This window comes from Aquarana catesbeiana, linkage group LG08 (genome assembly GCF_042186555.1).
Source record: "Aquarana catesbeiana isolate 2022-GZ linkage group LG08, ASM4218655v1, whole genome shotgun sequence".
NCBI classification, from domain to species: domain Eukaryota; kingdom Metazoa; phylum Chordata; class Amphibia; order Anura; family Ranidae; genus Aquarana; species Aquarana catesbeiana.
The window spans coordinates 301,042,861-301,058,117 of NC_133331.1; the positions used below are offsets into that span (position 1 = coordinate 301,042,861).

At 43.1% G+C, this 15,257-nt stretch overlaps 1 protein-coding gene across 1 annotated transcript in view; it reads left to right on the forward strand.

Annotated features, from left to right (window-relative positions):
• Nucleotides 1-15,257, forward strand: part of LOC141106864 (uncharacterized) — a 47,808-nt gene that overhangs the window by 20,486 nt on the left and 12,065 nt on the right. Inside the window, 2 exon segments of the mRNA XM_073597791.1 lie at nt 2,874-4,163; nt 11,728-12,224. Of these exon segments, the coding sequence (XP_073453892.1) occupies nt 2,874-4,163; nt 11,728-12,224 (1,787 nt within the window).

Here is a 15,257-nt window from a genome sequence, read left to right on the forward strand (position 1 = left end):
AAGAATAAGTGGTGTAAAGGTAGAAGGATCACTATTGGTTGCCAAACCTCCTTGACAACCGTTACAAGGGGAAAGTCTTAGAACTCATCCCGTCCCCACAGAGTGTGCAGAAGATGAAATCTCGTGAGGACACCTTAAAGAGGAGTTTATTGAACGCTTTTCCTGACTCTGGTAGGTTACAGTGTTGTGGAAAATGATGTTTTGAGGCTTCTGTTGGTCAAGAGATGAGCCGGGGAGAAGGCGGCCACTTAAGTGATGCATTTCACAATTTTTCTAGTCCTTGTCGCCCAGGGCTGTCAGCTTCCATATTCCATTGGCAGCGTCTGCATCACATGGTGGACGATTATCTAGGAGCGAAAACAGAGATGGAGAGCTTTCCAGTCGACGATCCACTGGTTTACTGGGTCATGAGAATAGACCACTGGCCAGAAGTTACCCAGTATGCAATTGAGCTGCTGGGCTGCCCTGCATCCAGCGTGCTTTCCGAATGGGCATTCAGTGCTGCTGGAGGTTTTGTTACTGATAATACAACGTGTCTGTCCACAGACTCGGTAGACCGACTGACATTTATCAAAATGAATCAGTTCTTGATTACCAGCAGCTTTGACGCCCCTGATGCCGATGTCACTGATTAAGTTTTTTTGGGATGTAAAAATCTCTGCAGGACTTCTAGGCTACCTAGCATTATGGGTGTTGATCTCATCTGGAAGAATTTTTTTGGTGTAGGTTTCATGGGCACAATTAACACCCAAAAACCAATTTTTCCACACCTGTTAGACAGGTGCATATCATTGCAATTTTTGATAGCAAGGCCAATTCTTGCTTTCATCAAGAGTACCTATATAGGCTTACGGTGTGAAGGCACCACTGACACCCAATGACCAATTTTTCCGCACCTTATTTTCTATCCAAAGTCTATGGAATAGACACCAGAATTTATCCAAAAAAAAATCTCTAATCTTGTTCCCAGTGCACTCCATTGTAGTATCATCATACAGACTGGCTCCACAAGTCGTTGGTTACAAAATAAAGAAAGCTTGCAGTGAAAATGAATTTTTTTTTTTGGCTTTATAAATGCAATTATTGCTGCAGCAGCTTCTATACACAGTACAGATGTGCCACTTTACAGGTAGACTAAGGGGACTCCCCAGCCACTATATTGAAAGGATTTTTTCATTTTTATACTTTCACTTTAAGTTAAGCTCATTTAAAAATAACGTTTTTTACAAACTTTATTTTCATTGATACGTGTCCCCCAGGGCAGTACTCGAACCCCCATAACCATTGTATGCCCAATTACTTGAATATATATATAAGCCTTCAAAATGGGCAATTTTGATTTTTACAGTTCAGGTCCCATAGACTTTAATGGGGTTCCTTTTTTCGGTTCCGAACTTTCACAATGTTCGAAACTTCTGGTGCAAACCGAACAAGGGGTCATTCAGCCCATCCCTACTGTACACCATATGAAAGGTCCTTCTACATTCCTCAATATAACATCATGTTCCCAGCAAATGAGGAGCACATACTGTACAGCATATGAAAGGTCCATCTCCATTCCTAAATATAACGTCATGATCCCAACAAATGAGAAGGAGATACTGTACACCATATGAAAGGTCCATCTCCATTCCTCAATTTAAGGTCATGTTCCTAACAAATTAGCAGGAGGTACTGTACACCATATGAAAGGTCCATCTCCATTCCTCAATATAACGTTATGTTCTCAACAAATGAGGAGGAGATACTGTACACCATATGAAAGGTCCATCTCCATTCCTCAATATAATGTCATGTTTTCAAGAAATTAGGTGGAGGAAGGTCCATCTCCTTTCTCAATTTCCAACATGAAAGTGGTACAAAAAAGAAAGTTTCCAGTGCACCAAACACAACAAGAACATTTTTAAACTCTGGAAGAGAATTTTGCACACGAGAACAGAAGAGACATAGCACTGTGCACTTTGTGTTTGGAGCGCTGGACACTTTCGCTTAGTTTGTATTCATATTTTTCTCTTCTAATTGCACCCAAATCTGTGCCGGAGCTCTTATAAATTATTTGGTGATGGACCAACATATATGACTCCTGAATGGAAGGTTATAACATTTAATGTTAAATTTTTTTCTCAACAGGTGGACACAATGTCTGGAATACCTCTGAGGAGCATCTCATTGTATCTCTAGATTCTAATGCAGAAGATAATAACATTGTACTATATTCTCCAGGAGGAAATCCCGTTACTCCAAATATACATCCCAGACCTTACCAATTGGGGGGGATTAATGGATCCCTCTAATCTTACAAATTAGAAACTGTCCAGCGCTCCAAACACAACCTGCACAGTTCTATGTCTCTCCTCTTCTCCAAAATTCTCTTCCAGAGATTAATAAAAATGTTCTCAGTGCTCTACACCACCCGCTATCCTCCACCTTCACATCGGAGAACCGACTGTAATTCCAGGACTCTTTGGTTACCAGTGGGTCATTAAGAGCTTGTATCCATCAAGGGGAAGATCATCCAGGACCACCTTCTCGACCTATCATTGGGCTTAACGACCCATTGGTAAGAGGGGGGTTGTAGAATTCCGGTGAGTTCTCTGATGTGAAGCTGCAGGATAGCGGGTGGTGTGGAGCACTGAGAACATTTTTATTAAACTCCGGAAGAGAATTTTGCACACGAGAACAGAAGAGACATAGCACTGTGCACTTTGTGTTTGGAGCTCTGGACACTTTCGCTTGGTTTGTATTCATATTTTTCTCTTTTAATTGCTCCCAAATCCATGCCAGAGCTCTTATTAATTATTTGGTGATGGAGCAACATATATGACTCCTGAATGGAAGGTTATAACATTTAATGGTAAATTGTTTCTCAACAGGTGGACACAAAGTCCGGAATACCTCTGAGGAACATCTCATTGTATCTCCAGATTATAATGCAGAAGATAATAACATTGTACAATATTCTCCAGGAGGAAATCCTGTTACTCCAAATATACATCCCAGACCTTCCCAATTGGGGAGATCAATGGATCCCTCTAATCCTGAGGAATCTTCTGATGGATCCCACACCAAGACTATAGGATCTCACAGTACAGATACTTCAATAGATCCTTCTATTCCCGAGGAATCTTCTTCAAGCCATAAAGGAGTTCACACAGAAGAGAGTTCATTGTCATGTTCAGAGTGTGGGAAATTGTTTACAAAAAAATCAACACTTCTTAATCACAAGAAATTTCACACTGATGAGCGTCCCTATTCATGTTCAGAGTGCGATAAAGGTTTCATTAATAATAGAGACCTTCTAAGACATCAGAGAATTCACACTGGTGAGCGTCCCTATTCATGTTCAGAGTGCGGGAAATGTTTCAATCGGAAAGGAAACCTTATTCAACACCAGAAAATTCACATTGATTTGAGTCCCTACTCATGTTCAGAGTGCGGGAAATGCTTCATTGAGAAAGGAAAACTTATTAGACACCAAAGAATTCACACGGGTGAGCGTCCCTATTCATGTTCCGAGTGTGGGAAATCTTTCATTTATAATGGAGACCGTCTAAAACATCAGAGAATTCACACAGGTGAACGTCCTCATTCATGTTCAGAGTGCGGTAAATGTTTTCTTTTTAACGGGGACCTTCTAAAACACCAGAAAATTCACACGAGCAACCGCCCCTATTCATGTTCAGAGTGCGAGAAATCTTTCACCCTTAGAGGAAAGCTTGTTCTACACCAGAGAGTTCACACAGGTGAGCGTCCTTATTCGTGTTCAGAGTGCGAGAAATCTTTCATGTATAAAGGAGACCTTGATAAGCACCAGAGAATTCACACGGGTGAGCGTCCTTATGCATGTTCAGAGTGCGGGAAATCTTACATGATAAAAAAACAACTCGTTTCGCACCAAAGAATTCACACAGGTGAGCGTCCTTTTTCTTGTGCAGAATGCGGGAAATGTTTTATGCTTAAGGGAGCCCTTCTTGTACACCAGAAAATTCACACAGGTGAGCGTCCCTTTTCATGCCTAGAGTGTGGCAAAGGTTTTAGTCAGAGCGAAAGCCTACTTAAGCACCAGAGATCTCACACGGGTGAGCGTTCCTATTCCTGCTCAGAGTGCGGGAAATGTTTTGTTTACAAAAAATCACTTGTTGCACACCAGAAAATTCACACATAGGAGCCGCTGGTATTCTCCCTTATTTCAACCCCTGCAGCCAGGCACACAGTATTTCCCACGGCCAGGTGACTAACTTCAGCTCGTTGCCCCAATGACCAGTCCAGAGGTTCTGTATTGTTGTTTATTTTAATTTAGGTCTGAGAAAATTAGCGGGCGTATTGAATGTATTCTTTTTGAATGCAAATGCTATGTGCAATCTTCACACTGTGTTCTATTTTGGAACTGTGTGATCCCTGAAAACCAGTTCCTTCCAATAAAGCGACAGGTGTAATATTAATCACCTCTCCTCAGGGTGAACAATCAGATATGAACCATATAACATAATAAAGTGTGTGTGTGAAACAATACCTTCCAATAAAGTGACAGGTGCAAATGATCAGCAATCCTCAAAATGATTAAAAAAGGTAAGAATAAAAAATAAAAAAATAAATAAGAATGAATCATAAATACAATAAAGGAAAGTTGGTAAAAAAATCCTATTGTGCTATCAAGTCCTAAAATTGATAAACAGTCCAGATGCTGAAAATCAATAAAGTCAATCTTTCAAAAGCAAAGTGACTTGTGCTTTTTTTTTCCTCCGTGCTTGTAAAAAAATCTAAGTGCAAGTGCTCCACTCAGTGCTCCCCTATGTTAATGCACTCACCAGAGGGCTCTCCCCTCTAGGGGGTGTTGTGCCTTCACAGCAAGCCTGCTGTATATAGGGACACAGACCTCCACTGATATTCTCATATCCTTATCGCCCCTTCATCTCGCTCCCAATAACGTTGTGCCAACGAAACGCGAAAGGGTGGAGCCACAGCGTCATTGCGTCACTTCCTGTTTGGTCCGCAAAATGCATGGGAAATGTGAACTTCCTGTTTTTTTACTGCTTATCAGTTTTAAATGAAATGTAAGTGTTTAAATGGTATTGCACTAGGGAGTGTCATTTCTCTTTGCATATACTGCACATTAACACAATAAAGTGTGTGTGTGAAACAATACCTTCCAATAAAGTGACAGGTGCAAATGATCAGCAATCCTCAAAATGAATAAACATGTGTAAACCGTGTATCACAAGGTAAGAATAAAAAAACAAATAAGAATGAATCGTAAATACAATAAATGACAGTTGGTGAAAAAAATCCTATTGTGCTATCAAGTACTAAAATTGATAAACAGTTCAGATGTTAAAAATAAATAAAGTCAATCTTTCAAAAGCAAAGTGACTTGTGCTTTATTTTCCTCTGTACTAAAAATCTAAGTGCAGGTGCTCCACTCAGTGCTCCCCTATGTTCATGCACTCACCAGAGGGCTCCCCCCTCTAGGGGGTGTTGCGCCTTCACAGCCAACCTGCTGTATATTGGGACACAGACCTCCACTGATGTCATTCTCATATCCTTATCGGCCCCTTCATCTTGGTAATGTGCAATATATGCAAAGAGAAATTACACTCCGTAGTGCAATACTGTTTAAACTCCTTTTATTCTATGGTAAACGTGTAAATATGCACTTACATTTCATTTAAAATTGATAAGCAGTAAAAAAATGGAAAGTTCCTATTTTCCATGCGTTCCACGGACCAAACAGGAAGTGATGCAATGGCGCTACGCGTTTCGTCAGCACGACGTCATCAGAAGTGAGATGAAGGGGCTTATAAGGATATGAGGATAACATCAGTGGAGGTCTGTGTCCCAATATACAGCAGGTTGGCTGTGAAGACGTAACACCCCCTAGAGGGGAGAGCCCTCTGATGAGTGCATTAACATAGGGGAGCACTGAGTGGAACACCTGCACTTTGATTTTTTTACAAGCACTGAGGAAAATAAGGCACAGGTCACTTTGCTTTTCAAATATTGAAGTTTATTTATTTTAAACATCTTGACTGTTTATCAATTTTAAGACTTGATAGCACAATAGGATTTTTTATGATGACACCGGGTTTATTATGCAATGGGATGATGATGGGTGTATTTTACAATGATGAGGCTAGCGATGATGGGTGTATTATACAATGATGAGGAATATGATAATGATGATGACAGGTGTATAATATGGGGATAAGGATAGTGATGATGGGTGTATAATATGGATCATGACAATGGTGGGTAAATTATACAATGACTGGAGCATCAGTGTGTCAGTGTCAGTGAGTGTGCCACTCACTGGTGCCACATCATGTTTCGCTTGCTGCTTTGCAATACATAATTTTGGGGATTTATGCCGTGTACTGAATATGTTACACTACACACAATATGTTACAGTCACAAACTGTGAGTACATCTGCCCTGTAGTGTATACAGCTATATACACCCACCTTCTTCCTTCCTGTATATAGAGACCTTCCTCCATCATCACGGACTGCAGATATACATCATCTGTCTGGTTACTGTATAAATAGCTGTATACAGGACAAATGATGTAAATTTGCAGTCCGTGATGATGGAGGAAGGTCTCTATATACAGGAAGGAAGGTGGGTGTATATAGCTAGCTGTATACAGGACAGATAATATATACCTGCATACCCTGATCTGTGAGGCTGAGCTATATATCCTGATCTGTGAGGCTGAGCTTTATACCCTGATCTGTGAGGCTGAGCTGTATACCCTGATTGGTAATGCTGAGCTATATACCCTGATCTGTAATGCTGAGCTATATATCCTGATCTGTAATGCTGAGATATATACCCTGATCTGTAATGCTGAGCTGTATACCCTGCTCTGTAATGTTGAGCTATATACCCTAATCTGTATAGCTGAGCTGTATACCCTAATCTGTAATGCTGAGCTGTATACCCTGATCTGTAATGCTGAGCTGTATACCCTGATCTGTAATGCTGAGCTATATACCTTGATCTGTGAGGCTGATCTGTATATCCTGATTTGTAATGCTGAGCTGTATACCCTGATCTGTAATGCTGAGCTGTATACCCTGATCTGTAATGCTGAGCTGTATACCCTGCTCTGTAATGCTGAGCTGTATACCCTGCTCTGTAATGCTGAGCTGTATACCCTGCTCTGTAATGCTGAGCTATATACCCTGCTCTGTAATGCTGAGCTATATACCCTGCTCTGTAATGCTGAGCTATATACCCTGATTTGTAATGCTGAGCTGTATACCCTGATCTGTAATGCTCAGCTGTATACCCTGATCTGTAATGCTGAGCTGTATACCCTGCTCTGTAATGCTGAGCTGTATACCCTGCTCTGTAATGCTGAGCTATATACCCTGCTCTGTAATGCTGAGCTGTATACCCTGCTCTGTAATGCTGAGCTATATAGCCTGCTCTGTAATGCTGAGCTATATAGCCTGCTCTGTAATGCTGAGCTATATAGCCTGCTCTGTAATGCTGAGCTATATAGCCTGCTCTGTAATGCTGAGCTGTATACCCTGATTTGTAATGCTGGGCTATATACCCTGATCTGTAATGCTGAGCTGTATACCCTGATCTGTAATGCTGAGCTGTATACCCTGATCTGTAATGCTGAGCTGTATACCCTGACCTGTAATGCTGAGCTATATACACTGATATTTAATGCTGAGCTGTATACCCTGATCTTTAATGCTGAGCTTTATACCCTGATCTGTGATGCTGGCACTGTATGCTCCTGTCCTGTGATTTTGGGGCTGTATACTCTGTCCTGTGATATTGAGCTGCATACTCCTGATACTATGGATGGAAACAAGTGGAATACAGGGGACGGAGTGGGTGGTTTCTTTAAGGAGTGGGGCTTATGAGAAGTGGGAGTGGTCAAAAACGAAGGGCAGGGTCTGGCGCTCCCCCATTCTAAAACTTCACCAGCCGCCACTTGTACAGGTACGTCATTTCGCACAATAGAGCCACCCTGCCACAGTATATCTTCGGTAAGCGGTCTTTAACTGGTTAAAGCAAGGATACCCAAATTGCTGCCCTCCAGCTGTTGTGGAACTACACGTCCCATGAGACATTGTAAAACTCTGACATTCACAGACATGACTAGACATGATGGGAATTGTAGTACAACTGGAGGGCCCTAGTTTGGGGACCCCTGTCTTAAAGTATATATCTGAAGGTTATTGCATAATCTTAGTTCTAGACATATTATCAGCATATTGTGCTTACATTCTTTAAGCATACAATCTGGGTGTATTGCCAGAATGTCTTAAAATAGCAAATCCCTCTCTTTCTATGGAACAGTGTTACCACATATTAGACTGTAAGCTACAAATTATTGTTAACGAAGCACTCTAGATTCAATTACAATAAAGCACAAAGTAAAAAGTTGTAGCCTCTATGGATTCAAACTGTACCCAACAATGTGTTTTTAATTATGTACTAATAAAATTTTCTATTTGCCTATTATATATCTTGAGTTTATGCTGTTCAAGCCAGTACCAAGATAGTCCTTGTTCTCTCTCTTTTTTTGGGTGACCGGTAGGGGACTCCTAATTCCCTTCAAGCACAAAGTGCTAAGTTCATTCTCACAGCATAAGCATACCTGGAATTTCACCCCAAAACATATTTTGCAGCCCCTGCCGAGTATGAGGATACCACATGTGAGACTTTTCTGATGTTTGGACTGATTATGTACTGGACATTGTGTCTTGGGTATCACAAAACTCAACCAATTATATCAAATACAGTGTACTGAAATGGTTGCTTCTGTATGAGTTGTCAGGTAATATAGCTTAGTGTAGCATCACCTCGTAACTATAGGCCAAGCAAACCTAGCCTGCTGGTCCATGGCCACCAGACCACCAGGAACGCCATGTTCACTGGCCAGGAAGTACAGGAGGCTGAACAGAGGGTGAGCAAAAGAGTTCCTGTGATTCCAGAAGTACAGTTTTCTGCAGAGGATGGCTGGGATTTGTGTCTCTTGAACTTAATCAGTGGGACGTTCAGATGGTTCAGTTAAGGCGGCAGGCTGAGGCATAGTAAGCAAACAGGCAAAGGATCGATCCAGGCAGAATGTGGTCAATACACAGGCCAGGCTCAGTACAGGCAGATGCAACACTGCACTGGTGTGGCGGTGATCAGGAACAGTGTTGCTGACTGCACTGACTCTTGTGACACTTCAATGATTTGGCTAGCAATCAGGAACGTAGTTGCTGGCTCTACTATTCTTCTGACATTGTCATTGGTGTGGCAGTGATCAGAAACACTATAGCTGGCTTACACTGGTCTGGCAACATTGAAACCAGATCAGAAACCAAGAACACTGTTACTGACTTATACTGATCTGATTACACTGGAACTGGTTTTGCTTCAATTATGGACACTCTTGCTGGCTGCAGTGGTCTGGTGACACTGGGATTGGTGTGGCAGGGATCAGGAAAGATGTTGCTGGCTTACACTAGTCTGGCAACACTGAGACTGGAGTGGAAGCAATCAGTGGGGTTAATGGATGAATGGTGAACTCACCCCAAGAAGAAAGGAGGCTCATCCAGTATTCATATCCTCCACACTCATTCTCCATGGTGTTCCTGGCTGCTGGGCTTCCTCGCTCACGTATCCCCGCTTCCTCGCCCACACTCCAATCTGATTGGAGTGTGGGCTGTGGGCACACACAAGATATCAGGGGGATAGGGGCGGGAGAAGGAGGAGCAGTTTCAGCTCTCTCTTCTCTCTCGTCCGTGCGAGGCTGCATCCAGCAACCCCACTGTTGATCCTGGTCTCATAACACAGTGCAAGTGTGGTGGTGATCATGAACACTGTTGCTGACTTGCAATGGTCGGAAGACACTAGCACTCTTGTGACAGAGACCAGGAAAACTGTTTCTGGCTTACCTTGATCTGGTGACACTGGGACTGGTGTGGTGGCTGGGAGCAGCCAGGAGCTAATGCACGCACCCTTCCCTTCCCTTCCTTCTCAAGGAACCAATGAGAAAACAGCAATAGTTCCTAGGCGGATTTACACACAGCCCAAATCGTTAATGCTGTTTTTTAAAAAAGGGACAAAATTGTTGGAGTCACCCGAAATTGGGGACCTCTGGTTACCCTATCCCTCCATCCCTTTACAGCCATTTATTCTGGCTCTGTACAACTCCTGTGTCCATCATAAGGGTTAACCCCAGTCCTCCAAGGGGTTTCCAACTCTACACACCTCCTGTGCCCATTATGAAGGGTTCCTGTCATAATACACCTCCTGTAAACTCTGCACACCTCATATGTTCATTATGAGGGTTCCCACCAGTCCTTCAGGGGGGTCCCAACTCTGCACACCTCCTGTGCCCATTATGAGGGTTCCCCTCAGTCCTCCAGGGGGATCCCAACTCTGTACACCTCCTGTGCTAGTTGTGAATGGTTCCCACAATCCCTGCACACCCCACTCTGCACACAGCCTTTTTCCATCAATAAAATTCTTTATAAAGCTACAGACCATGATATGTGGGGCGTGTAGTATATCTAGTACTGCAGTGTGGGATGTGTGCCATTCTGCAAGATGACTACTCAGCGATTTCTGGGACCAGCGTGGATTCCATAGTCTTTGGGGTTTAGGGTGATGAACTTAAAGACAATAAAGTTGAGGTAAAGAAGGAAGAAGAAGAACAGACGGTGAGTGGGGATCAGCAATCTATGGAGGAGGGGGAGATGATTATGAAAAGTAAACAGAAGAAATCTTCTCTACATATTGACACAAGTCATAAACACTAATTGCAGAAACAGTACACATTTTTATTTGACCTCTAGGAGTATAAAGTATGCATTTACATATACATAGGTCTATTGAAATCACAAGAAAAAAATAAAAAATTCTATATTATTTTTTCTGCAAATGTTATATTAGAATAAATATATATGCATGCGTATAGTCATTGGAGTCACCTAGAACAAGACTACCCCTTATCCTCACAGCTCTAAAATATCCCTTCCATATACAGAGGCAAAAGCTTCTTTTTTATTCTAATTACACATAATGCTACTCATGTACAAAATAGAGAACAATACATCCTTTTGCAAAGGCAATACTGAGAAATCTTAACTCCTGACACAAGAACATCATCAATGTACCTACCTCACCACCCTATGTACCTATGTATTGTGCCCAACAAATGAGGAGGAGATACTGTACACCATATGAAAGGTCCATCTTTATTCCTCAATATAAAATCATGTTCCCAACAAATGGGGAGATACTGTACACCATATGAAAGGTCCATCACTATTACTCAATATAACATCATGTTCCCAGCAAATGAGAAGGTACAGTACACCATATGAAAGGTCCATCTCTGGGGCCCATGTGCAGAATCAGGGAAGATGGCCACATAGTTTCCTCGCTCCGTGCCATCAGACAGTACACTCGGCTAGCGGGGCGCATTCCTCTTACCGGCACAGTCAAACAGGCTCCCGTGCTCCGGATCGTGCCAGGCTCCCAGCGGGTATGCGCAGAGCCTCCCAGCGCTGTCGGAAGAACAAGCCAAGGGATTCTCCTGCTGAGGGAAAGAGAAGGGGCAAGATGGCGCCCGAACCTCCGGAGTCAGATGACTCCACACAGATCTCAGCGGCTGACCCAGCCTCTCCTGTGGACCGTCTCCATCAGTTTCCCTGGTAAGCCCTGTGCCACTAGACTCTGATGCCTTACTGCTGAAATTCCACTCTATAGTGCGGGATGAAATTACCACAGCCTCCCGCAAGCTCTCCTCTGATCTAGTAAAATGTCTTAAAGAGCTAGGCCACGGCACTAATCAATTAGAGCAACGCATGCACTTTGCAACCACGGTCCTTGAGGGTCATGAAGAGGAGGTTGACAATCTGAATGCTGAAATGGAGAGTTTACGGGATAAATTAGAAGAGGCCGAAAATAGGGCCCGCAGAGATAACCTCCACATCCACAGAGTCCCTGAAGCCATTACAGACCTGCAAGGTACCGCCACTGCTTTCTTCCAAGAACTGGCACCAGAGATCCCCCTTGAACGTCTGGAATTTGATCACATTCATAGATCGCTGGCCCCTAAACCAACCGAGGGCCCACCAAGAGATATTATTATCACATTCCATTATTATCGCACTAAAGAGAAGCTTCTGCAGGCAGCCAGGGACCACCGTCGAGACCTTTTCTTCCAGAGCAACTCCCTCCAATTATTTGCAGACCTTTCCCCGGTCACGATCGCCAAAAGGAGATCGCTGAAACCATATCTGCAGATATTACAGACACAAGGAATAAAGTACAGATGGGGGTTCCCTTTTAAGCTTTCATTTTCTCATCAAGGCCGCCAGTTTGAAGCCTCTTCTATACCTGAACTGAGATGACACTTCCAAGACCTGCAGCTGGACGTTCCTTCCACCCAAAGGAAGGCGGCATTTTCATCAGCCCATTCCAAGATCATCCCAACCCCCTGCAGATCATCTCAGCCTTCGGGCCTATCCCAACGCTCTTCTCAAGCATTAAGTTTCCTTCAAGCGCCACATTTCCAGAATGTACCCAAGGGATGGCAACGCTGCCTTTGCCCATCGGGTTTGTCTGCTTCTCCTTGAGCCTTGTTTTCCATCAGGCTGTTTGTTTATTCGATGCTGGTCATAAATCAAAGACCATGGTGTGCCATCTCTAACCCCCAGTCCAGCTGGCCCTGTCATTTTGAGCCCTTTATCCTATAATACTGTTCATAACATCCACACCTTTTTTCTTTGTTTGGAATGTTGAGGTCTTACCCTAGGTGTGGTGGCTGGGAGAAGCTGGGAGCTAATGCATAGACTACTCCCTTCCCTTCTCCAGGAACCAATGAGAGAACAGCAATAGTTCCTAGGTAGATTTACATGCAGCCCGAAGTGTTGATGCTGTTTTCTAAAATGGGACAATATCGGGGACACATTTTAGCTGGGGTCAGCCTCTTGAAGCTGGAGACATCTGGTTACCCTATCCCACCGTCCCTGTAAATCCCTGTGTGGGCGAGGCTTAGACGCCCTAGTGGGGGACACTAGAACCACACTCACTAATAGCCTAGGTTCTAGGCAAGAGTTTGCTATCATGGGAAATCAGCATTAAAGCACAACTCCAGACTTAGGAGAGAACACAATTAACCCTCTAACAACCTGAGGCAACTGGCTGTACTGTTAGCACTAAGCACTACAGACACTACTACAGTTAGAGAACGCCAAATCCTGAGTGCGCAGCATTTAGGATTCAGTACCGCAGAGCCTGCACCGAAATCCACCAACTCACCAATTCCTGTTACCCCTCTCCCAGTAACTTATCCACAGTTACCAATAAATATGGGAAATTAACCTCACTCCATAACTACATGCTTGCTTCTCTCTCCCAGGGGCCCCTCTACACCTTTCACTCGTGACTTCCCAGGCTAGGTCCCTAGGAACTCTGTGCTGCTAATGCAATTTCAAACTGTAGGGAAATTGCTGCTGGTGAAAGGGATGAGCACAACGCCCCTTCACCAGAATGTACGGTGAATAACCATCACCGTACACCAAGTCACCCATTCTCTGTCTGGTTGGTTGCTTACGAAACTGTACATGTACAGATGTCCCTAGCAATGGCAACATAGCCTAAACTAGACAGCAAAATACATGCTGGACTAAAATATACTATATTGACTCTAAACTACAGTCCCCATGTTACAAGCCCTGTTCTTTAGATGTACCATGCAATACACCATTTAAGAGAGGCACTACAGACCAGGCATTAAACCGTTAATGATAACTTTACTGAAGAAATGTCCATGATTGGCAAATAATTCACAAGAGGTAGCAGAGTCCACATAGTCTATGTTTGGTGAAGATCCTTAAAGGCAGCAAGTCCAAGATTGGTAGATAAGAGTCCTCAGGTTCCCAGTCCCTCAGGGAATCCCAAATACACCCCCCCCCCAGCTGGGTGTACAGTCCAGCATTTCCAGCAGCTCTCTCTTAGGACACTGAAGGGCCCCTTTTTTATGTGGATCTGCAGAAAATTGTTGGGAACAAAATAGCCAATCAATTCCTTAGATCTACCACACATCAACATTGTAACAGTTTCAGTGGAAAGCCAGCTTCCTGGCTCTGCACACATGTGCACATTATGAAGAGTGTCTGCCATATTGCACACCACCTGGCAACTCTGCACACCTCCTGTGAGGGTTCTCCCTAGTCCTCTAGGGGGGCTCCCAACCATACAAACCTCCTGTTTTCATTAGAAAGGGTTCCCATAATCCCTACAAACACGTCTCTGTCTGCACACAGTCTTTTTCCATAAAAAAAAATCTTAAACTAGTTCCTCCCCGCCCACAGTACATATACAGTGTCTTGAAAAAGTATTCATACCCCTTGAAATTTTCCACATTTTGTCATGTTACAATCATAAATGTAAATGTATTTTTTGGGATTTTATGTGATAGACCAACACAAAGTGGCACATAATTGTAAATTGGAAGGAAAATGATAAATGGTTTTCAATTTTTTTTTACAAATAATTATCTGAACAGTGTGGTGTGCATTTGTATTCAGCCCCCTATACTCTGATACCCCTAACTAAAATCTAATGGAACCAATGGCCTTCAGAAGTCACCTAATTAGTAATTAGAGTCCACCTGTGTGTAATTTAATCTCAGTATAAATACAGCTGTTTTGTGAAGCCCTCAAAGGTTTGTTAGAGAACTTTAGTGAACAAACAGCATAATGAAGGCCAAGGAACACACCAGATAGGTCAGGGATAAAGTTGTGGTCGAAGTTTAAAGCAGGGTTAGGTTATAATAAATATCCCAAACTTTGAACATCTCACGGAGCTCTGTTCAATCCATCATCCAAAAATGGAAAGAGTATGGCACAACTGCAAACCTACCAAGACATGGCCGTCCACCTAAACTGACAGGCCGGGCAAGAACATTCATCAGAGAAGCAGCCAAGAGGTCCATGGTAACTCTGTAGGAGCTGCAGAGATCCACAGCTCAGGTGGGAGAATCTGTCCACAGGACAACTATTAGTGTGCACTAATCAAATCTGGCCTTTATGAAAGACATTGGTGAAAGAAAGCCATAAGCAGTCTGTGAGAAACCATGTGGGGGACACATAAAACATGTGGAAGATGGTGCTCTGCTCAGATGAGACCAAAATTGAACTTTTTGGCCTAAAAGCAAAACGCTATGTGTGGCAGAAAACTGAAACTGCACATCACCCTGAACACACCATCCCCACCGTGAAACATGGTGG